At 38.1% G+C, this 25,851-nt stretch overlaps 1 protein-coding gene across 1 annotated transcript; it reads left to right on the forward strand.

Moving 5' to 3' along the window:
* The first annotated feature begins 3,044 nt into the window (after window positions 1-3,044).
* Window positions 3,045-25,506, forward strand: mbtps2 (membrane-bound transcription factor peptidase, site 2). Its single transcript, XM_038291139.1, has 11 exons — window positions 3,045-3,353; window positions 5,722-5,870; window positions 6,105-6,243; window positions 6,716-6,819; window positions 7,609-7,736; window positions 15,751-15,869; window positions 16,822-17,002; window positions 18,873-18,979; window positions 22,234-22,432; window positions 22,671-22,746; window positions 24,562-25,506. Exons 1-11 carry the CDS (start codon window positions 3,279-3,281, stop codon window positions 24,782-24,784), a joined length of 1,500 nt encoding a protein of 499 aa, XP_038147067.1. The 5' UTR covers window positions 3,045-3,278; the 3' UTR covers window positions 24,785-25,506.
* The last annotated feature ends 345 nt before the right edge of the window (window positions 25,507-25,851 follow it).

A 25,851-nucleotide genomic window follows, 5' to 3' on the forward strand; every position in this document is an offset into this window, starting at 1 on the left:
CAGATTGATCATTTTGTTGATGGGGTTACTACTTCCCTGCGTACTGCCTTGGACAATGTAGCCACATTCAGAAAAAAAGACTTTAAAAATAGAAAGCATGCTCGCTGGTTTAATGCGGAGTTGCACATTTTTAAACAAAATGCTAGAAAACTGGAGAGAAAGTGGCACTCTAGATGTCTTATCCTACCTAGTTTACCGCTGTAGGAAATGACCCTTCGTAAAGCAGTATTTTTGTATTCGTTAATAGAGAATAAGCCTCATCCTACAGTAGATGTCTTTTTAATACAGTTGCTAAACTCACCTAGAGCCATAGCTCTGTTGAACTGTCCAACCCACCTGCTCTTAGAAGTAGTAATTTTATGTGAATCTTTATAAATAAGATTGATTCTATTAAAAAAAAAGAGCATTCGCACCCCTCTAAATATGATTGGTTAATCTTCAGAAGGTGAGGCAGTATCTGAGGCAACTATAAAATCTGAACCGGGTTTAGACTATTTTGATCCAGTTGAACTTTTAGAGTTAGCAAAGAAAAAAATTCAACTTATATGTTAGATCTTCTTCCAAAAAAGTTATTTAAAGAAGTATTCCTTCTTCCCCACCTGTATTTTACAAGTGATTAACCCATCCCAGTTATAGCGATATGTGACTCAGGCAGTAAAGTAGCTGTAATTAAACCTTTACTTAAGAAACCATCTCTTGGCCCAGATTAATTTGTCAATTATAGAACAATATGTAATTTTCTTTATAATCCATTTTTTTAAATAGTTGTCAAAAATGTGTGTCCACTTACACCATAATGAACTTTTTTAAGAGTTTCAATATGGTTTTAGAAATCCTAATACTGAAACAGCTCTGGTCAAACTCACTAATGATATTCTCAGGGCCTCAGATAATAGACTTCTGTACCATCTTCTCCTGTTAGATCTCAGTTTGTTTGTTTGTTCATATATATATATATATATATATATATATATATATATATATATATATATATATATATATATATATATATATATATATATATATACATATATTATATATATACATGTTTTTGAAGGCATCCATATGTAGAAATATTCCTATAAGAGGAGGGAGAAATGCAAAAACTGCTCAATACACGTTATCATGAACACAATACATAAAAAAAAAAAATCATGCACTGTGCACTTCTTTTTTTTTCCATTAGTCTCTTGTGTTTTATTAACTTCATCCTAATTTGATCATCTATAAATGTACATGTCTAGGATTAAGCCATTTTCCAAATGTATTTCCATTACTTAGTAAAGGCTTTGGGTATTTGGATGTGAGGTGCAGGGGGATACGAACTTACGAAACCCTCTGGCATTGAACCATTTGCAGTTTAATGTTTCCCTGATTACATTTATGGCTTAGTGAGTCAGTGTCTGAGCTGGGTTGCTTATTTCGACCGTCTTACACCATCACTATGTTTAATGATATCCTTATGTACCCCTGGCTTTTTGACGGGAAGAAATCCAACATCGGTATTCACATTTTCATAGTCAGCTTGGGCAAATTAGGTTTTTTTTTTGCTGCAGCTCTCTTTATCATTATTTTAAATGTTCTGTCATTAAATCGAAAAATTGTGTTTCAGACATCAAAACATTGTTCATCTAACAGCAAAACTATAAACAATGAGTCATTTTAGGTTATGATGTGCCTTACATTGTGAAATGACCTCAGCTATATCTTAAAAAAATATTCATTCTCTTTGAACTAATTCCCACTTTCCTTGTGTTTGCCACCCAATTCCATGCATCTTATTGAGATGTTATTAGAAAAAGCACAGAGAAGCATGTATGTATAGTAGCAAATGAAAACAACTGTGTTTTATACAAAAACAAATCCTTCAATGCTGTACATATTTGTATTTAATCCTCTTGTGTCAATATCTAGTTAAAGAACATTTGGAGAACATGATTTCCAAATTTTGTCACAAATTCTGATTTAGCATTAGATCAGGACTTTGCCCAAGCATTTCTAAAACATGAACATTATTTATTTTAACACACTCTATTGTAGATCTGGCTGTTTTGATTCCTTGTCTTCCATCAGAAAAAACCAACAAATCCCAACAGCCTCCAATGTATTTTACTATGAGGGCGGTGTTTTCAGGGAAATGTTCAGTGTTGGTTTTCAGTCCAGAGTGTTTTGCATATGAGCCAAAAACTTTCACTTTCATCTCAGCTGACCCTACAGTACCTATCTTGTATGTATACATCCAGGTCTTGGCAGGTTTTTAGTTAGTACCACATACATTCCATTATTAGATGAGAATAAATGATCTAAAGCTTAAGTTTTGTAGCCCAATATTGTCGTGGAAATCTCCACAACTTTACCCTTGGCCTGTCTATTTTTTGTCTATTTGTTTCCTGAAACCATTTTCATAATAATTTTCTTTAACAAAATACATCTGAGACCTACACAGATTTACTGTTTTATTAAAATACTTTCAAAAGTATTTAATATTTATTTATTTTATAAATAAATAAATATTTTTGTTTAAACTGCCATATGTGGACGCATTGCATATTCTGTATGTATCCCATGTACCTTTTTCTTCCTTTGGCACCTTCTGTAACGAGTACATTTCTCCACTGTGAGATCAGTAAAGTATATCAATCAATCAAGCAATCAGTCATAGTACCGTAATTGCATTTTAGATTCCAATAAAACACATATAGTGTTTATAATGTGAGAAATATAATAAAAAAAAAACTATAGGTGAATGAGTATTTTATCATGAAATGTTAAAAAGCAAAACAGAAAACTAAAAAGATTTATTTTTGCATATAACCTACCTATAAGAATGTAATATAATTAAAACGTTTGTATTTTTAGAGCAAATGTTTATGAATATTCTAAATTAGGTCATTTTTACTGACTTTTTTTTAAAAGTAATATTATGCAATACTTTTTATTTACTTGTTTTTTGTTTTTTTTATCAAAGCTTAGTCTTTTTTGACCCAGAATCTGCAGAGCACTTACAGAACGCTAGGTGGCAGTAGAGCGCTGCTCGTTTGCCGCAGACAAAGCCGAAGAAGGTTAACCCGGTGGCTCGTGTGTGTTTCACACCATTGTAAACAAACCCACCTGCATGATTTTGAGCATTTAAGTTGAAAATGCCGGGTTTCTTTGGCTACTTTAAAGCCGTCTAGCTGCGGCCGTGCTGCGTGCTCACCAGGCGGGTAAAAGAAGTGATGGAGGAGCTGCAGTTCGGTGGGACGGTTCCACGAAGGGTCCTCTGACAGAGCTGCACCATGATCCCGGTGTCCCTGCTGGTGTTCGTTATGGCAGGCTGGTGTGCTGTCTACCTGGCTGACACACTGCTGAGGGTAATATTTTAACCTTATTCATATATCATTAAACTATCTCTGCTTACAGAGGGTTATTTTAAGGGTAAGGAGAGAGGCTCAGCCATGTTTAGCGGCCTCAGTTAGCTGTTTATACCTGTTTAGGTTAGCATCCATGGTGCTAAAGGACTATTTTCCTAACATTAGAGATAATAATCAACTGTTCAGCTCTAGTTCAAAATAGGACGTGGATAAACCGGTCCGAAATGCGCTAAATAATTATTTATAACTAAATGTTAAATTTAGATACAAGAGGGGTTTAGTAAAACCTTTATATGAAAAACTACGACATACATATATATATATATATATATATATATATATATATATATATATATATATATATATATATATATACATGTATACACATACATATATATACATGTATACACATACACACATATATATATACCGGTATATACATAAGCTTAACACCAATGGTGTAGTGCCAGTCAGATGTTTGTGAATGTCAATGTACCAACCTGCGCTGCTGTGCTTCGAAACATTATGCATAGATGTATGTGTAGATTAACACAGCGGTTCCCAAACTTTTTGTGCCCAAGGCACACCAAAGGACAGGTAAAAATCTCAAGGCACACTTATTGTGCTAAAGAGCATTTAAAAACCTGTGTCATCCATCGTGTTTAGCAAAATATTTGTTATAATTATGTACTAATTCAAAATAAATTGTGACAAGACAACTATATTACTCATGAAATATTTATTAACAAAATATTCCAAAATTTATTTTGAAACTTCATCAAAATAGGCTTCATCAAAGCAGCCACACGCCTATTTAAATCATGGTTCACAAAATTAAAAACGAAGCAAAGAAAACTCAGCAGAAATTAAGCACAAAGAACTATCAATGCAAGGAAGCTGCACTGTCCATTGTTTGGGTATTGTGATGCAGAAGCCAACCAAAACTGATCCAGTGGGAGCTCACTAAATTTGAGTTTTAATGTGGGGTCCGCACGGACCTCTGCGCACTCCTCTCTTTCTTTCATTGTCAGTTTTTCTGTTGAAGATTCCTGGTTGAATGGGTCTCGGATCCAGTCGTAATCCTCAACGTCAGCAACATGTGGAAAGTAGTGCTCAAACCTCTCTTTTAAGCTCTGAAGGTGTTCGGCATATAATGCGCGCTCCTTTGCTCCCTGCGGCGCGGCTGATACCAGCGGGAACATGTCCATCGTGCTCTGTTCCAAAGCCTTGCGCCACAGGATGAAAATTCCTACCTGCGCATCTCCGTGGTCAGGGAGTTTTTTTTCTTTTTTTCTTTTTAGATTATTTTAATGTAGTTTGCCTCTGTTTTGTGAAAATGATTGCAAACAAAGTAGTAATATGACCGTATAGGCTTTTTATTTTTCTGTTATTATATTGTAATGACCATACATGGTTGTCACAAAATTCCACGTCACACCCGCACTTGACTCACGGCACACCATTAGGGAACCACTGGATTAACAGACTCTGCAAACAGCATCATTCAGACCAATCCTGTTCAAAGCTCAGTGAGATCCTTCTCCAGTTTGTGGAATCATTGGCGCTTTAGTTTATATGTCAGTGATTTACTATTTTATTATATATTTTTATTTTTTTTAATCATTATTCTTGTTTTTGGTCTGTTCATGGACCATAATTGTGTCTAAATAAATAGATTGATTGATTACTTACAACTTGCTTTCTTCTTTTTATCTATAAACACACTTGCCTGTTAAATTTTGTTTGTATAAACTCTGTGAATACAAAATGACGATAAAAGTTGCCTAAAGTCTTACGGCTGCTGGGAGGAAGGATCTGTGATAACGCTCCCTGGTGCATTTAGGGTGCAGCAGTCTGTTACTGAAGGAGCTCTCCAGTTCAGCAACAGCTTCATGCATGGGATGGGAAACATTATCCAGCAGAGATGTTAATTTAGTTAGCATCCTTTTGTTTCCCAGTTTCTGCACAAAGTCATCCAGTCACAGAGCTGATATTCCTGATCAGCTTATCCAGCCTCTTTCTCTCAGCTACAGATAAGCCACTGCTCCAATAGACAGCTCAATAGAAGATGGCTGACGCTTTATCAGAGCCATAGAATGTCTTTAGGAGCACCCTGCACTGCAAAAGACCTCAGTCTCCTCAGCAGGAGGTGTCTGCTCTGACCATTCTCAGAGCCTCAGTGTTGCGAGTCCAGTCCTGTTTGTTGTTCTGGTGAACACCTAAATACTTATGAGTCCACTATCTCAATTTCTGTTCCCTGGATGTTCACCGGTGTATTGTTGATGATGTAAGTTGATGTATGATGTATTTATCTGTGTAATATAAAACAAAATGTGTTTTTTTTTTTATTTCCCCCGTCTTCCTGCAGTCATCCGTCTCACACCGGATCAGTTACGAGTCATGGCTCGCCAGCCGAGGCTTGATGTTGTCTCCTTTCCATGTCAGATGGCAGACCACCATGTTCAACCGGCTGTTTGCTTACTGTGCCCGCATCAACCCCCAAGCCCTCTACCTTTGGTGAGGAACACTGCACAGTCAACTTAGCCCATGCTTCAGTTGATCCACATTAAATTTGTAAGAATTAAGTATTTAAAAAAATTGCATACACTGTTTTCTTTTATTGGTTTACTAGAACAATCTTTTGTCATCATTACTTGCTCATTTTCACATCAGCTGCACCCTATTCTTATTTCTTTCTTTGATTTTTGCGGAAGAACCATTTGAACTAACTGATGCGATTTATGTTCTTAGGTTCAACAGTGGTCTGGTGTTTGGTATTGTTGCCATGCTGGGATCAGTGGTGCTGCTGGTGAAGACGCTGCAGCAGACCTATGCTCAGATGACCTCTGACAATCCTAGGATGGGTAGTCAGCAGACTCTGCAGGTGGTGGTACGTTCATAACTACTTCTTTATGTTTGTACTCATGTTGATTAGTAGATTCATTTTTAAGAAGGACGGAGATTTCTGGAAATTTTAGAAATGAAGGGTTTATTAAAATCAAAATGAAAAATGATGTTAGGCTCATTTCCTCTGCAGTCTCTCCCATTTATTTTATTAATCATAAAGTCAGATAGGCGGGCACTAATGATCCCTTTAGACCTGTGGCTTTGATTCATGGGAAGCTATTAGCGGACTCAATATCTGAGAGTTCATTTTGGAGGAGAGGAAACCTCTTGGCTCAGGCAGCAGGATGATAAAACGCAGACTTTACAGTAAAGCTCTCGATCAGCAGAAAACATGGAAGGAAAAGTGGAGCAGAAGGTTTGAATAAATGTGCAGGAACATAACGATCCAGATGAAGCTGATTATTCTGCAGAGGATGACGTGTTTCCTTTTTTGGCCCCTCGTGTGTCCCCTTCAGGTCCCTGGAGTGAACCTGCCCACCAGTCAGTTGGCCTACTTTTTCATCGCTCTGCTGCTCAGTGGAGTCATTCATGAGCTCGGACACGCCGTGGCAGCACTGAGGTATCCGGCACCGTTACTGTGACAACCAGCAGCATGAGCTGCACTAATATTTGCTTCTCTTAAACATTTTGTCTATTTTATGTTGCCCTCAGATATAGTTTGGAGCTTTCTGTTAATATTTAATGTTTCTTCTCTTAAACCTGATGTAAAAGACACATTCTCACTGAATTTGTCTGCATTGTTCCCCAGTAGTATTTGCAGAGAGGAGTTCATATGATTGTTTGATAATTGACGTTAAAACTGTGTCATAACACTAAGTTTAGCTGCTATTTCTCTGAGTAAAGACAGCTGGCTCGTAAATAGGTCATTTACTGCACAGATTCCTCATTAAAGGCTCCTGATGTGCTTCCATTACCATCTGCTGTCATACTTTATTACCGTATTGGCCCGAATATAAGACCAGGTTTTTTTTTTTTTCAATAAAAAAATGTTTTAAATGTGGGGTCGTCTTTTTTGTTTTGTTCCTAAAAACTGTTCCTGGAAAGAGGGGGTGGCTTTATAATCAGAGTTGCCTTATATTAGGGTCATTACGGCATAAGTCTCACCATTAAACCAGGTTGGTTAAATGTGTGGAGGATATTTAAAGGCAGCATGTCTTTCAGTTTCTTCTTTTAATTCATAATTTAGTCACTCTGAACATTTAAACTCTAGTTTTGTGTATTTTTCAAGTAGCTGTTGTTTTTTTGATAACTTATTGCTGGCATTCTGTGTTTCCAGGAATGTTTTATCAATTTCTGGAGCCTGTAAATGTTAAAGTCTCCTCTGTGTTTAATGTCCCCCCCTCCACAGGGAGTCTGTGAGAGTGAATGGCTTTGGCATATTTGTCTTCGTCGTGTATCCTGGTGCGTTCGTGGACCTCTTCACCACACACCTCAACCTCATTTCGCCTACTCAGCAGCTCCGAATCTTCTGTGCAGGTAATGAAGTAGATCTTCTCGTCATGAGGGCGGTTCTACATGGTTATTTATTATTTAATAAACTTAAATAATAAATAGTAAGGGCAGGAGGGAGGGCGAATTAGAATAGACTAAAATAAAATTTTGATTTTCACTTTGTTTTTAATACACAAATAAATGCAGTAAAAAAAAAACAAAAAAAAAACTAAAACAATAAAATTAAATAAGTCAAATAAAAGCAAAATTGGAATAAAATTATAGAACAATTTTATTCCAATTTTGCTTTTATTTGACTTATTTTATTTTATTGTTTTAGTTTTTTTTTGTTTTTTTTTACTGCATTTATTTGTGTAATAAAAACAAAGTGAAAATCAAAATTTTATTTTAGTCTATTCTAATTCGCCCTCCCTCCTGCCCTTACTATCTGGCGCCCCCTTCTGGCACTATTCTTTACAGCAGCTTTCTGTTGGTTTGCCAGCTGATCTAATCACATCTATTAATCACAGTTATTAGGAACACTTTGTTTTGGCTTCATAGGTCGACCAATAAAGTTCTTGCCGGCGGACAGATGCATCCCATCAAATCTGTTCGGTTTCAATTAGGATAATAGCAGCTGGATAAACTGATTGGCAGAGAAAAGCTGTTAGTCATGCGTGAATGTGACCGATTTCTACTCACTGTAGTGGGTCTGTGGGAGCTGAGGAAAATCTCATTGATATTTCTGTAGTTTTACTTAGAAAATGCAGGTAATGGGCAGAAGTTTGCATTTTAAAGAATGCTAAGTAATTACTGTGAATAGATTTTAATAAAGAAAGTAGGGCTGCAACAACGAATCGATAAAATCGATAAAAATCGACAAAAATCGACTTTTAAAAGCGTTGGCAACGAATTTCATCATCGATTAGTTGTGTCGCGCGATTATTGCGTCATCCGCCGCGCCGTCATCACTGCCTCTTGACTGAAAGAGGAAGAAAAAAAAATATGGCAGAGCGAGTCAGCGCCGCAGGTGCAGTGTTGCCAACTCAGCGACTTTTCAGACCCCTCCAGCGACTATTTTTCAAAAAAGCGACTAGCGACAAATCTGGCGAATTTTTTCGGTGTCACTGGCGGCTTTTGGAGACTCTTACGTGAAAGCATGCATCGTTCCTACTCTGCCGTGGGGCGCCTCCCCCCGCTCCCGCAGGAGTCCCTCTCAGCGCTGCAGTCAAAGCCTCAGCGTCCAGACTGCAAATGAGGCGCGCATGCACTGGGATTGACGGCGCAAATTGATCACAATAATTAAAATAGCCTGCGCTTTGTAAAGCGAAAAAAGTGATAACATGCAACTTTTTTCAAAAGAAATTAACATGGCACGGAACCACCATGTTTGTTTGGTTTTAAAGTGGGGAAACGTAACGTTAGTTTCTCAGGTAGCTCATCTGATGCTTTCCTTACCTGGTTAGTAGGTTACAGACAGTGATAAGGTTGGCTACTTATTTTACTTTTAATTTCATTTGAATTAGCTTAAGCAGCGTTTACATTTACTTTATAATTAAATTAACTTGCAAATTATGAGGGCAAGGCTTTTAAAGTTGAAATCTTCTGGCAAAGATAAAGTAAAGAAGATCCTGCAATTTATGGAAGTAAAGCAGAATAAAATCCAGCAAGATCAGTAATATGTCAATTAATTATATGCCACATTCCCATGTAAATATCTGTCTTTGGAGGATGTGTTTTTTATCACCCCTAGTTCTCTCATTTTTATTCCAAATACAATATAATTTTAATCACAGGGCTATTTTTATCTCTATGGTTCAGTATTTTCTCAAGTCGCAACTTTAACTGCTATACTTTCCTGTCTTAAAAGGCCGAACTCTTCTAGTCTAAAAAAACTCATTTGTTGAAATGGGGCGGCCTATTGTTTGAACCCCTTAGGGGCTTTAAAAACAAAAATGTCTTTTTTTGCGCTTTATGAAACAAAGTACCCTATATTTTGTGGATGTACAGCTACATTTCTCATGTAAGTTTGCGTAGTTTTAACACAAACATTTATTTTTCATATTGCACCAGTACAGTTAATGAGCAACCTGTACTTGTGTGCTTGTTTGTTCTGTCTAAAATGTTTATTTTGGAATAAAGAGGTTAATATAAAAAATATTTTTTGTCCGATTCATCGATTAATCGAAAAAATAATCGTCCGATTCATCGATTTTTAAAATAATCGTTAGTTGCAGCCCTAAAAGAAAGTAGATTATAAGATTTTAATCATTTAAGTAATTAAGAACTCCATTAATTATTGACTTGTTTGTATTCAACCTTCCTCTGTCTCATTAATCATGGGTACGCCATGTTTCAGAACCTTTCTGCTTATTTACTGCTTGTTAATTTGTTGCCTTTCCCAAACACTTTGGTATATAAGTCTCTGTTTTTTGATAGAAGTTCTCTTTAACAGTCTCTTTGAAGTTAATTGCTCTGTTCTTATATGAAATCTTGATCTGTGTTTGCTAATTGCTTTCTTTGTATTATAAAATGATTGCTTTGTTTTTTTTGTTGTCTTTCATTTGAAGAAGATTTTGCTTCATCCATGCATTCATTTCCTCTAATTATTAATCCAGCACTTAAATGGTTTTATATATATATATATATATATATATATATATATATATATATATATATATATATAGGACTGGACAATACTGTAGTATCAACATACACTGCCTGGCCCAAAAAAAAGTCGCCACCTGGATTCAACTAAGCAAATAGGTACGAGCCTCCCATTGGATAATTACTGCATGGGCAACAAGTTATTTAACCCCAACTGGTGCAACGACTTGCTTTTCATCTCCCAAACAACCATGTCAAAAGACACATCCCGTGGTCGTGGAAAAGATGTAAGTCTGTTTGAGAAGGGTCAAATCATTGGCATGCATCAAGCAGAGAACACATCTAAAGAGATTGCAGTAAACTAGTAAAATTGGGTTAAGAACTGTCCAAGGCATTATTAAAAACTGGAAGGATAGTGGGGACCCATCATCTTCAAGGAAGAAATGTGGCCGGAAAAAAATCCTGAATGATGGTGATCGGCGATCACTTAAACGTGTGGGGAGATCAAATCGAAGAACAACAACAGTAGAACTCAGGACTATGTTTAATACTGAAAGTAAGAGCATTTCCACACGCACAATGCGAAGGGAACTCAAGGGATTGGGACTGAACAACTGTGTAGCCGTAATGCTGCGTTCACACCGGACGCAGCAGGCGCGATAGAAGCAGCGAGTTTACATGCAAAGTCAATGGTTGACGCGCGTCAAGGCGCAGCAAAAGGTCAACCAATCAGAGAAGCTGATCTGGGAGCTGGCAGGGAGAGAGACACATCGCTGATGATACAGAGCACTATGATCCTTCCTCTGAAACAGTTTATTGACGCATAAATTAACTTAAAATGCAGAAATCTGCCGGCAGAATATGTTCGCTTTTATTATTCTGGTGCCTGCAGATCGGATTATTTAGATGAAAAACACCTACCAGCTGCCGTGGTGAACCGCGAGGAGGCGACCCGGCCAGAGGCTGCTGATGAAGGGATTCCTACTGTCGGCGCACCGCCGGTATGTGGGGGTCTGAGCGGCTCCGACAGAAATAACATTGGAAGGCAGGATTGTAATCTGGAGGAACTGACTGCACTGATGAAGTTTCCAGGTGTATTTTCTCACTTAAAAAAAAATTAAAACTACTTTATTCCCACTGATCACAGCAAATATAGCTGCAAGGCAGAGAAAGGATAGGATAGTTCCACCCAATGCGCGCCAGACCCACTTTTGCACCGCGCAGCCAGAGAGAGCAGCAAAGCTGCTTCAGCCGCGCGTCAGAACTAACTGGTACAAGCATCAAAAATGAAGCAGCAGACACGATTTTGCTGCTCTTGCTGCATCCGGTGTGAACGTAGCATAAGAAAACCACTAATCAGTGAGGCTGACCAGAAAAAAAGGCTTCAATTTGCTAGGGAGCATAAAGATTGGACTGTGGAGCAATGGAAGAAGGTCATGTGGTCTGATGAGTCCAGGTTTACCCTGTTCCAGAGTGATGGGTAAATCAGAGTAAGAAGAGAGGCAGGTGAAGTGATGCACCTACCATGCCTAGTGCCTACTGTACAAGCCTGTGGGGGCGGTGTTATGATCCTGGGTTGCTGCAGTTGGTCAGGTCTAGGTTCAGCAACAGTATGTGCTCAAAGAATGAGGTCAACAGACTACCTGAATATACTGAATGACCAGGTTATTCCATCAAGGGACTTTTTCTTCTCTGATGGCACACGCATATTTCAAGATGACAATGTCAGGATTCATTGGGCTCAAATTGTGAATGATTGGTTCAGGGAGCATGACTCATTATTTTCACACATGGATTGGCCACCACAGAGTCCAGACCAGACCTTATTTTATTGTCTACTTTACAGTTAATTTAGTAATCAAATAAAACCTCTTTGTAAATTCACATACTTCAATAAACAAGTGTTTGAGCTCAGAAACTGAAATATGCTGCTGTCCTCTTCGCAAAGTCCCTCTTGTTTACACTAAGACGGACTTTATTGTCATTTTGTACACACAGTGTGTACATTCAGCGCTTTAGTTACAGCACTCTCGCGGAAGAGATTTTAGATCTCAGTGGGACCAACCTGGTTAAATAAAGGCGAGATAAAATAGAAAAGAAGCTTATTAAATACACATTTTAAATCAACTATATATGACAACTTAGATAATGTTTGATAATAAACAGACTGATAAGTGGTCTGCAGAAGGTGCTTAATATTAGATAGTCTATTTATTTATGGAAAAAGTTTTTATTTTTTGTACAAATTTTATTTGAACAAATAAAAAGTTTAGACTCTGTTTACTTAAATAATTCAATAATTAATTAATTGAAATTAATAGTATCAGCCCTAAATCATATTACTAGACCTCAGGATAAGAAAGGATAAGAGAAGCTGCAAAAAGCTTGAGATAGGAGGAGAAGGTCACCTTTTATTGACAAACTGGTCTTTAAGAGGCCATGTGGTCCAATCAAAGCCAACTGAGTCTTTGGCAAGACCATCAATTTCATATCAATGGGTCCTCTCCAAAAAAAAAGGTCTGAGAGGTGTGAATACTTTTGAAAATACTCTGTTGAAGTTAGAACCAAATATATATAATCAGGAAACCAATTTTTAACAAGTGTTTCTTTTTTTCTCATAAATTGACCTTTTAGAAAACAACCAGTCATACAAGCCATAATCTAAGCCCTGCAACTACACTTTTCAGCCACCAGAGGGCAGTAAAGAACCTGACTGATTGTCTGTCCCTGTGTGGCCAACAAGTGGCTTTTCTGAGGAGATAATAACAGCCTCAGACGAGACGCGGAGGCACGTGATCCACCGGGAGGAAGCTATTCCCATCAGGGGATTGGTGACATAACAGCCTGCTGTTTGTTTGTTTGTTTCTCTGTGTGAGATTGGCCTTTTACATCAGGGAGCCTCGCATCAAATACATTATTTACTCCTGTAGACACAGTTTAATAGCTTGTTTACTCTGTAACAACACCAGCGGATCCATGCACGTAGGTCTGAAATTAACAGTATGCTTTCCCATCTAATTATGATGAAGTCCATGTTTTAATTTTTATTTTTTCTGCTATGAAAGTCACTTCCTTTTCCCAGGAAAATGTAGCCGCATCTCCAGCTCACTCAGATAATCTTTTGGGCCTCAAACTCATCAGACCATGAGACGTTTTCTCCTGTGGTTCCAAGTCTTCTTGCATAATTAAGATGGTATAGACGGCTATTTATAGCGAGCAGTGGTTGCTGTTGGGTCACAGTCAGTGTATGTGGAGAACATAGAGGAGAGGGTTGGAGCAGGGAGGATTTGGCTCCAAGCTCCTACTGCTACGCTGTTGTTTTAGTTCAGGTCATAAACTAGCTGTAGTTTTCCCGAGCATTGTGGGAGTCTAATTTGTATCCTGCACATATCTCCTGTCTCTTAGGTTTTCTATATTTTGTATTTACTTATATTTTCTTACATTTGTAGGTGATTAATTAAATATTTGGTGCGTTTCAAGTGGTTAGAAGCATGTTGCTTGTCTTTATTTCAATAGAATGAAATGTTCTGTTTGTTTTGTGATTTTTTTTTTTATTACAGATTAGTTATGCCCATTTTTTTATATTTATTACCTCTGATATTTGATTGGCAGCCAAATACCATACAATAAGATTTTTTTTACAGTGGAATCCGCTTATAGTTGTCACGGATATAGTAATCAACTGCTTATACAGATCAAAAGGCTTGGGACAGAATCATTTCTATACAAATGCTTTTTAAATCATTTGTTTATAGTAATCAAGAAATCAGCTTCTAGTGTTAATTTTTGGCCATTTTATGAATGTAAACACGTGCAAAAATAACTTTAAAATTACATGTACATCTCGGAGGCACAAGAGCGAAGAAGAGGAGAAGAGGAGACTGTTGTCCCTTCCAGAGCTGAGATGAGGAATGCTGTTTGCATATTAAAGACTGGTCTCCTGCATGTTGGATTAAAAAACTTTAAACTTTTTAAACGTTTTCAAAAAGAAGTGAACTCGGTGTTGGGCAACACGCTGATCCAGTGAACCATGGATAAATAAGTAAAGTGATTTTCTAATGCGGCGCAGAAGATCTGCAACATAAAACAGACATAGGCTAGCTTTAATTTTCTGTAGCCTATGCAGTTATCTTCCATGTTGTTCTATGAAACCGTTTGTTTGAAACTTTATTTTCAGACATGTTAAAAAAGAGTCGACGCACAGAATAAGTTACATAGGCCTACTGTAGGCTACCAGAGTTATGTCCGCACACAGCGCAGTACTGTGCTGATTATGCATTTGTTTCAAACGTTATTTTCACACTTGTTGAAAAAAATACACCGGCGGCACAGCAGAGCTGACGCACAGCACATAATAAGTTATGTAGGCTACCGGAGTTATGTCTGCGCACAGCGCAGTATACCGTAATTAAACTTGCATGGTACTGTAATAAAATTCAGTAAATGAGGAAGCTATCTGTTTCATTTCATTTTTCATTGAAAAACCATAAAAATAGATATTAGATGATATTCTGCATAAAAAAATAAGTGAAATAACAGTAAATCCGGTTTTAGTAATCAACCACTTATAGTGTTCATATTGGATCTGGACCAGTGTGACCACTAGAAGCGGATTCCACTTTATTTAAAAAATAATGCATAAAATCTAAGATGCATTAACAGGATCTTATCTGTCCTGCATTTTCTTTTCAATTTAAAAAGTCTGCATCCATGGAAGACCTTTCTGGGCTTTTTTTTTCCTGTCTAGGTGAAAGTTCATTGAATAAAACAGAAACAGAATTGAGCAAAGGCTTAATCTACAAAAATTGGTATTGATTAGGGCTTGGTAAAACAAATCGATTTGAATCGATTCCTTTACATTTTTGCAAAATCCATGTCTAGGGAATGAGATCGATTCATTTTATAGTGACCCGCGTGATGTTCACAGAGCAGGAAAGATGCACCCAAGATTACTTCAAGCCAGACAGCTGCAAATATCACCAATAGGTTGACTGAAGACATTAACAAAAGGGGTTGACCAGCGAACACCCTGTAGTTGTTACAGACAATGCTGCCAATATGGTTTGTGCAGTGAAGATAATGCAGCTCATGCATGTCTGCTGTGTCAGGTCTGCTTGCTCGAGTGAGGCTTTTTCACTTTTCACAAACCAGTTTGCACTTTTGAGACAGTTTTGTTCACATCTCATGTTTAAACTGTCTGATTTACAAGTTTGCACTTTGTATTTAATGTGACAAGGAAAAATAAAATACATGAGTATTTTGAAACGCAATTGAACCATTTTCATTATTGTAAAAACAGAATCGAATCGAAATTAATCGATTTAGAACTGAATGAATCAAAATCGAATCAGTACTTTGGCGAAAATACCCAGCCCCAGTATTGATCACAAAAATCTTGTTGGGCGCAGAGTTAAAATTAACCGACAGATTTTAAACTTCTTCTTATTTTCAGGGGTCTGGCACAACTTTGTTCTGTGTGTGGCAGCGCTGGCCGTCCTCTTCCTGCTGCCGGTCCTCCTGTTTCCCATGTACACCACCGGAGTCGGGGCTCTGGTTACTGAGGTTGTTCAGGTGAGTCCAGCAGGTTCCTCTGTGCAGAATAACCTCTCCCTTTGGTGTAGCTTAGCAAAGAAAAACCAGTGATACCGCTTTTAGTGAGCAGTCTGTCAGTTAATGTGGCCTTACTGCATGCTTTACTCTGAGAAGTATACTTATATACTTCATATATAGCCCCTTCACAATATCAATGTGTGCAAAGTTAAAGGAAATGGAAGATTAGAACTATGAACGTGTGAGCAGTTTGTATTCAGCCTCCCGGGAACTGGAGGGAAGCGGAAAGCAAATCCTCTGATCAGGTGAGACTATAATGAAACTTTTTAGGAAACAGAAACCATCAGCAGACATGCTGTAAACATTTCCTGACCAAAGGTCGCACCTCCAGGATCGTCTTGCTGTTTGGCTGACCTGTAAAGGTGGCGCTCCGATGTTCTGTAAATGATGACATGGCATCTATTTTGCTGCTATATCAGGATAAATTTACACTTCACCGTGTCTTTTTAAACAAAAATGAAATATTTTACCTTCTGCTTTATAGCGTCTTTCCTCTGAGATAAACAGTTTGGCTAAAAACACAAACTTCCTTCTCCAAAGTGGTGTAGGTGTTTGTATTTTGCTTCCTTCAGCATTGAGCATCCTTGCAGAGGGCTGCTTCCCTTTGTGGTTGAGATTCAGTTTAGCTCACAGATTACTCTGAGTTCCATGTTGATAATAAAAGCTGATACCTGTGCAGAATTATAGAAGCGCATTAGCAGGTTTTTTTTTTTGGTAAACAGGAAGCTGTTGGATTGAAGCTAGTTGTATATTTTAGTTTTCTCCTCAGCTGCAGTTTGGGAATGTGTTTATCAGGCTCTGCATCTTTCCACAGTTTCCCAACAGCTGAAATGTGCAGGACAGAATCCAACAAAGATCTCATTTGACATTTATTCCCATTTGAACCAAGTGGCTTTTTTTTTTCCCCTTTCAGGGCTCTGCAGCTGATGGACCCAGGGGTCTGTCAGTCGGGGACATCGTGACGGGGCTGGAGGACTGCTCTGTCAGGGGAGTGGAGGATTGGACCAGCTGCCTGTCTCAGCTCTCCCACGCACCACAGATGGGATACTGCGTCCCAGCCGCCAGCCTGCAGCCCAGCTGGGCTCACGGCAGGCGTGAGTGGCTGCTCTGTCTTTAGGAAACTCACAGGATTATTCACACATTTTGTCTCGTCAACACCTCGACCCTCAATGTTTTATTGGGAAATGATGCGACTTTCCAGCTCAGATCAGGATGGTACCTAAATTCTACTTAGTTGGGTGCTAGTTACTAGTTAGGTTGGCTTTTAATTTGCGGTAACAGAGTAAACAGGGTGACAAGCCAAGGCTTTTATTTTCAGATTTTGTTCTAATTGAAACCCACATCTAATTTTCCTTCTATACCACAGCTTTATATCACGTCACATATAAAATCATCCAAAAACTTTTTAGGTTCAACTGTGAGAAGGAAATATTTTGGGAGATTTTACTCCCCAGCTGACGTACGACAAGTCTCAGTCGGCATATTTTTTGACCTTGTGCTATAATCAAAGTTTCTGATTCTCTGGTTATGATCCCTGTGAAGGGAAAAAAAAAAGCTCAGCATCCAGAGGGAAAATGTACGATTTGTCGGGTTCAGAAAAGTTTGGAATATAAATGCATGGGAAAACTTTTCAGACTCCATTTCAGTCCTTCCTGTTGTCTGTTGGTTTATCCATCAGTTTGTTCATACTTTGATCCATTCCTGTCTTCTCTGTTGGTCTATTTATCCGTCCGTGGGATGCCAACATATCTTTAAACATTTACTCAAAGACATCTGGTGTGGTGGAAGTAGTTCAACCCACACCTGTAGAAAAAAAATAAAAATAAGCGTTCCTTATCATTTATAAATATACTGTATTTTCCTCACAATAAGGCATGAGTCATCATCTTGCTTCCTCCACTTCCGCTGTGTTTCCATTAACCAACAAATTGTAGTAACAATAATAAATACGTTAAATGGAAACACTGCAATTTTGAAAAAAACTCAAATCCTTTTAGTAAATGTTTTTACGATTCCATGGATTGGTTTATCAGTTGCACAGAAATTCTTATATTTTGCAAAATGGAAACACTTTTTTTTTTTTTGCATTGAACAAGTAACGTTATCAAAAAGTAACGTGATCTGCAATCGGACCTCACCGCCTTGGAAAAAGAAGAAGAAGAAGAAGAAGAGTGGAAGTAGTTGGAGGATGATGGATCCCACTCGAGCTGTTTCAGAAATATGGAAATATTTAATGCATCATCACATCAGCTTTTGCCACGTTTGTTTTCAGACCAATTCCTGTGCAACTTCAATTATATTAGCTATTTAATGGAAATACCCTCGTAGTTAAGCTTTGCATTTTCAAAACTAGCAGAATATCGACTTAGTCTTGTGCTCATTTGTAATAGAAATGTAACTAGAGATTTATTACTGTTGAATTCTCTTGCAGCATCTCAGTTTCCTTGCTCTACATCTTGACTGATAGCCTTGAGATTGAAACCGGAGTCATAATAATGTCTCTTAATGGATGCCATTTTGGGATCCTTATACTCACCTGTAATGTTATGTTGAGCTCAGTATGTATCACTCCTCCATGTTCCTGACTATGGTAGCTGTGGCTTTGTTGTTTTTATTGTCTTTAGAAAGTTAAGTCTTTAAGTTTGCCTTATAGTGCGGGAAAATACGGTAACCCTGGCAGCAGAGGACAGACTCTCAGTGAAGGATGTATTTTAATGATGTATATTGTTGTTTGACAGTTAGGCTGACAATGGTTGAATTATTCCAACCGTGTAAATATCAGACGGAATCCAGGAGTAACCTGAGTTTGCTAAAACCCTCCATGCTTTCCTCAGGCCCCTTTTCCTCTATAGCTCATGATGTTTTGGTTTATTCTTTCGGATTTTTCTGTGTGCCTATAGTTGCTGACCAAACAGGACATGGGGTTGATTGGTGCTAAAAATTTCTTGTTTTTTTCCCTGGTAGCTTTCAAGCGTCTGGATGGAACGATGGACTGCTGCAGCAACAACAGCCTGACAGACCTCTGCTTCTCCTACATCAAACCACAGGGGAGGAACAGCAGGGAGAGAGAGGTGACACACACACACACACATAGAGTAGTGCACCCAGGCTTGTCTGACAGGTTGAGCGTGTGAGGGGCAAAATTTAGACTGCTTCCTGGTTCTGCTGCTCCGTGTGGAATAAATAAGTGTCGATATTTGTGCTGTGCAAAGGGAAAAAAAGGAACAGGTTGAGTCAGAGTTTTCCTTCATCAGTGACTCGGTTCTTGGTGTTTTGTTAACATACAAAAATAACCTGGATCTGTTTCCTTTGACACCTTTTGGATGTGAGACTTTTTCTACATTTCCTGTTATTTTATGCACATAATTGTAGAGATCTGCAGCCAGGACCTCATGTGCTCATCTTTCCAGGGTCCTGGATATTTTTTTTTAAATCACGAGACTAACTTTGAGGGCTTTTTTTCCCCCCTGGTCTGGATTCAAATTAAAGACACAAGTCTTTTAATTTATATTTAACCTTCATAATTAAAAATACTCATTCATTGACGTCTCTTTTGATCCTAACTGCGGAGATCAGCAGCAGGTATTTAAGCCGCTGTGACACGTTTTAAAGGTCCTAAACTTGGTGCTGAACATTTGTGCAAAAAGTACCGTTTAAATCATTGAAACAGTTTATTTTCCCCTTGAAATTTTCTCCACCTTTTTTTCAAGAGAAACTGTGCATTTCACTGAGATATGTTAGAAACGTGCAAATGAATGGCTAATTGTCTAGTGAAAGTAAAAGTGCTGCAGTTACAGCTGCAGGTGGGGATCAAAGTTGGACCATAGTTCCCCTGTTTCCGTCTGTTTGTGTTGTTTTCCTGCTGGACAGTAAACCTCCTTTTCAGTCTCACAGCTTCTATTGTCTAGTATATTCAGAGACGTTAATACTTTTTTTTTTTTTTTTTTTTTTTTTACAATATTTTTTATTGGTACTTCCTTTCTTTATTTCAGTTACTTTTGCTTATTTTTGAGCCTTTCTTCTTTCTATTGGTTATTATTTAGTGAATGTTTAGTTGCTAGTGTTTAAATCATTATTTCACAGTATTTTATTCATGTTATTACATATAAACGTAATAAAGACTCAGCCACAAAATATCATTTTGAAAAATTGCCTCAATTACTGCTGAACAGCAGACAGTTCCAAGATGGCAGACTCGGCTGGAAAATATGCTTTAGTCGCCGCTTTAAATTGTCCATAGACTTTGGACACATGTGACCTTTATAATATTAACTCACATTTTGTTACGCAATGGAATGTAGATTAAATCTCAGTCACATGCTCTAATGTGTTGATCCCATGCTTCATGAACATATTTACCAAAGCAGCCTCCAATTTAAACCTCATTAAGGGGGTTTTGAACTATGATCATTTGTTTAAGATATTTGATCATTTTTTGCTTTAAGATGCTTGATTTTATGTCTTGTTCTGGAAGAAATCCTGTTTCGTTTTCTCTCTACTCCTAATCCTATCATCTGTTCAGGCCAGCGTAGTGACCAAAATTTAACATACTTATTGCTGGATCTATTTTAATAAAGTGGTATAATGAAACTAAAGTCATAGATTTAGGTCTGAGATTAGAGCATAGGAGAAATTACTTTATTCTCTGTCTTAACTCGCATGTTCTAACGCAGCGGTCGCCAACCTTTTTTGCGCCACAGACCTGTTGTATGTCAGACAATTTTTTCACGGACCGGCCTTTAAAGTGTGGGGTGAAAATACGATCAAATAAAATGATACGACTGGCATAAAATCAGATACAAACAGCATAAAAATCAAACTCACCATTATGTTGACTTAGTGGGAGCCCTGAGCTTGTTTCTCTGAAACAAGCCGGTCCCATCTAGGCGTAATCGGAGAAAATGACACACGAAGTGTGCTCCTGATGTCCAGTCTGCTCCGTAGCTTTGATTTGGTCGCTGTAACCGCAGAAAATCCCGCTTCACAAAGATAGGATGTTATAGATAGGATGAGTCTTGAACTGAATTAACCTGTGTCAAGAGGCACAGATGCACCGACTGACGTAATTTGGAGAGAATACTGCAATTTTTTTATATTTTTCAAAATGAAACATCACTCAGACTCTGATCGTCGATAAATTATTTATATATATATATATATATATATATATATATATATATATATATACGGTATATATATATATTTTTTTTATTTTTATTTTTTCCTGTGCGACCCGGTACCAAATGACCGACAGACAGGTACCGGTCCGTGGCCTGGTGATTGGGGACCGCTGTTCTAACAGATTTATTCTGGTAATATTAAAAGCTGAAACTATTAATGGTGATTTAAAAATTATTCAAAATAACATCAGCTAATTCAGTAATCTTTACCTAGAATAATGCTCCAAAGACCCTAAAACATGCCAATTACTGAAAGAATAAACTACTTACAGCAGTAGATATGAACACTTAACATTTGCAGTTCTTTAAAAAATACGCTATAACCTTTTTTTTTCTCTGTATTTCAAATGTTTTTTCTATTTAGAAATGTTAATTTATTAAACATCTGTTTAGATTAATGAATTCATCAAAAGATTCATCTGTTACTAAATCATAGATAGGAGCTGCTCTAAATATTACAATGTTACTCTTGTGGTTTTGTTTTTGTAAAGTGTAAGAAAACCAACAGGATGCATTTAGCTGCATACATGCTTTCATCTAATCGGAGCATCTTTCCTGTCAGAAAGCATCCATGTAGCTTAATCCATCAGCAGAAATGACAGCCAGAATGTTCCATCCTCCTGTCTGATTGAACATCTCCATCATCCTTTTCTGGAGACGTCAGATTACCCTTAAAAGAACAGTTTTTACTGTCCCTGTGTCATCTGAAAGCAGTTCTATTTAGAGGTACCGGAGTAAAGGTTGCTTATAATACAAACATCTTTGACACGATGAGATGCTGCATTGCTCTTTATCCCAGTGAAACACATTAGTTTGTTTGTAAGGAGACAAAATGTGGGGAAAAGGTTTCAGGGTTTTGAGTGCTTCTCTGTTCGGTTCATGTTCTCCCCTGGGTCTCCACTTGGATGGAAACTTGGGTTAGGACCATAAAATAATTCTGCTCCAATGGACGGAGGTTTTAATAAACCAGCTTTCAGCTGATGTAACCTGTGGCTCAGGAAATTCTGACCAAGCACTTGCTGGAATATTGTGCCCTACAGCCGATCATGGAGGGAAAGTGGAGAGAAAATGAGAGATTAAAGATTGTAGAAAGTCTTGAGACTCAATTGCGCATCCAGGGAATCGCTCTGTTTGTTTTCCTGCAGTTTGCCTGTATGCCGGTGAGGAAGATGGTGACGGGCACGGCCACGTGTCGCTCCGATGGCGACTGTGCCCCTCACTCGTCGGCCGCTAGCGTGTGCGTCACCCCCTCTCTGGAGAACCAGACCCGCTTCATCAGAGTCGCACATCCTCCCAGCCCACACATGCTCTTCGTGGGCTATCCGCCACACCTGCAGTACGCCGGTACGACCTTTCTGCCTTCTTCAACACTAATTCATACAAACGACAAGCTTCAGGGGTTAACGTTGAGATTTTATTTTACCTTGTCTGAAGTTTGCAGCCTTTACAACTCCTACAGCGGTCTGGAGACAGTATTTTCCATGTAATTACTGCTGACTGCTGCTGTAGGTGTTAAGCTGAACGCTGTAATGAGCAGGAAAAAAAATCACGACCTCTCTGCTTCCTGTTTTGTCTTTTCCAGTGAGTCTGACCAACTTTGTGCCCCGCTTCAGCTTTCTCCACTTAGACCTGCCCGTCTTCTTGGAGACCTTCCTGAAGTATCCTTTTTGTTTACAGTTATTAAAAAGTGTTGAAGAGGTTTAAGCGCTCCCTTTTAAGCATCAATTCATGGCAGTTTAAAGATCAAGAGCACTTTCCAGACACATGAAAGGCTTCAGGTTCCTCCTCTTTTGTCTGTCAGCACTTTTCAAACCAATTTAGTCACATTCCTTTAATCTGCTGCTTTTCTGATCTGCTGACTGGAACGTTGTGTTTTTGGCTGAACGTCTTGTTGCTTCAGATCAAAAGAAGCACAATGCAGAAAGATAAAACATGCCGAATTTAAGTGTTAAGTGACTCCATTCTGTAGAGAAGTTGGTTGAAAATTGTCTTCCATTAATGGAATTTAAAATGCGTTCCTTTCCGCTCAAGTTTGTTGCTTTAGATGAGCTCTGTAGACCAGCGCTTCCCAAACATTTCAGCCTCTGATTCCCAAAAACAGCTGCTTCAGACTAGCGACAGCCTAGAAATACATATAAGTAATAATGTTCCCTTTTTATTTTCCTTCAAAAGACATTTAAATCAATTAAAAGTTTTATTTGACTTCATATTTAATATTACATTAGATAAAACAACAATTGACCAATAAAATAAAGTCTCATTAAAATCACTAAAATACAACCTTTGAAGAGCTGTTTTTTAAAGTTAAACTGTTTATATTTCTGTTTAATAGTTCATTTATTCAATCAATTTCTACCAGGCCCCATCTGCAGTTACACTCAGCCTCCCCTAGGGGGTGTGTTGTTCACTTTGGGAGCCTGTCGTTTGTTTTATGGTGTATTTAATTTTCCCCCTATATATATCTCAGGAAACAGTTATTGCGAAAAACATTTCACAAACTCCTCTTTGTATCTCAGATCCCCCACAGGCCATGATCCCCACCTTGATAATCCCAATCATTTGGTTTCAGATGCAGGAAGCCCTCAATATAATGGCTTTTATGGTAGTATCATTACCAAAGGAGTAGGACTGTTTTAATGAAGTAAGAGAAGTTTGATCTTTTCTTCGTACATTTTTTCGAAGCTAAGCAGCTTTCGAGACACAGTCCACCGCAGCATTAAGTGTGTAACAAGCAGAAAGTTGTTGCATCTTTATATACTCATCAGAGTATATGGGTGAAAACTGATGCTAAATAAATGTGGAGGTAGGAAGAAAAACACGTTAAAAGTATCCAGCAATAGAAAATACTGAAAAAGACAAAAAAGAATAAATGAAAGCCGTGAATTACCAGTATTAGTCTAAAAGATGTGTCCCTTTGCTAACCACAGCCTCTCTATACCTGCTTTTTCTGCTAAAATTGTGCTAAATAAAACAAATGGGACATAAATAAACTGCAAAAAACACTGCAGAAGTCTAAATAAGTAGTTTTTTTTCTTAAGATATGTGCATTTTTTTAATTGAGGAGGTAAGTGAGACACTTTGCCAGTTGAATAAACCAATTTACATTTAAAGTAAGAAAAACTATTGCATTGTCTTAAGTTCAAGTAGATATTATCTAATTATCTTCCTTTAAGAGTAAAAATACTAATTCCAATTGCAAATCATCTTTTTTACCCGCTCAAATTAAGGGTAAATACACTTAATTTAAGACATTTTTAATTAACAGCGGATTAAAGAGGCACTCTGCTCATTTAAAGAGAGAATAATTGGTCGCCACCAGGAAGCCTGAAACACCCAGCAGGTTACATTAACAGGAAGAGGGGTGCAGCTTTTTGATGTTTTTGGTGGATGGAGATATTTGAGCCTGCATCATTTTACAGAGACGTTCTTAGGATTCAAAGTCGTGTTTTTTCCTGAGCTGTCCCACCTCTCAGATACGTGGTGTCCCTCTCCGGCGCTCTAGCAGTCGTCAACTCTGTGCCCTGCTTCGCCCTGGATGGACAGTGGATGCTGAACGCCCTGCTGGAGGCCACGCTGGTTACCGTGGTAACGGACCGCCAGAAGCGGGAGCTGATCGGATTCTTCCTCCTGTTAGCAGGCAGCGCCCTGCTGGTCGCCAACGTGGCACTCGGCCTGTGGATGGTGACGGCGCGGTAGCGTCAGAACCGAAAGGAAGCGCGACCAGTAAACTGTGAGCCTGCGGGGGACAGGCCGCACCACCAAGTCAGCGCCGCTAATTTCTGCTGACTCAGCCCTTTTTTTTTTTACCGTTATCACCGATGAACACGGACTGATTCATTCCGCCTCGTCGCCATATTTAGGAAAGCACATGCATAATATTAAATGCACTTCCCGGGACGTACTGTTCCAAACAGCTGTTTACAAAAACACAGTTTTAGCATTTTGAAATTTGTGATCTGTTTTTTTTTATTTTTTTTATTCGGATTAAAAGGGTTTATTGCTGCGATAACAGAAGAATCTGCTCAGTAACGTTCTGTTTCTGATGGAGGATTAAAGATCCTGTAGAAAAGACCTCCGTCTCTCCCGGCAGGGGAACTAGATGTACAGCTTTATCGGATCAAATCAAGTGTCTTTATCTCCTTCTGGCATTAATGCAGGAAAAAGCCTATTGTGTTCACTGTGTTCTGATGTTTCCCTCTGACCTCTCACTGTTTGCAGTCTGGCTGTAAAAGTTCATTGTGTCACAATTGTGAAGTAAAAAAGCTTTTTTTCCCTTTCTTATTTATGTGCCGTTTGTTGATTTTGTTAACCTTCTCTTAGAAATTTGTCAAAGGCAGAAATGTGGGGTAACTTTAGACCTTTACTCTGGAAAAGATCATCTACAAACAAAATAAAATCAGTTTGTTTTTGGTACTTGACTCTCTTGTCTGGATGTTATGGGAAAACATCTGCAGTGATGTTTAAGAAAGCGTTTTAAATTAACCTAGAAAAATTTTTTGTTTTTCTGAATTAATTAATAAGGTAATTTTAATAAATTACCTCATTAATCACTGTGTTTTCCTGAATGAAGTACATGATTTCAAACAAATGAATAAAATGTTTTCTGAATTAACGAGATATTGCTGCTCTGATTTCATGGAGGATGCTCTGTTACTGTTGGCATCGCATATTTCTAAGGAAGAGGCACCTTTCCTTTAGAAAAGCTTCAACATGTCCTGTTTGTTGCATTTAATTCATTTTTACCTTTTTTAGGGATTGAGACA

Source organism: Cyprinodon tularosa, unplaced genomic scaffold (genome assembly GCF_016077235.1).
Source record: "Cyprinodon tularosa strain WSP-4 unplaced genomic scaffold, ASM1607723v1 ctg294, whole genome shotgun sequence".
NCBI classification, from domain to species: Eukaryota; Metazoa; Chordata; class Actinopteri; order Cyprinodontiformes; family Cyprinodontidae; genus Cyprinodon; species Cyprinodon tularosa.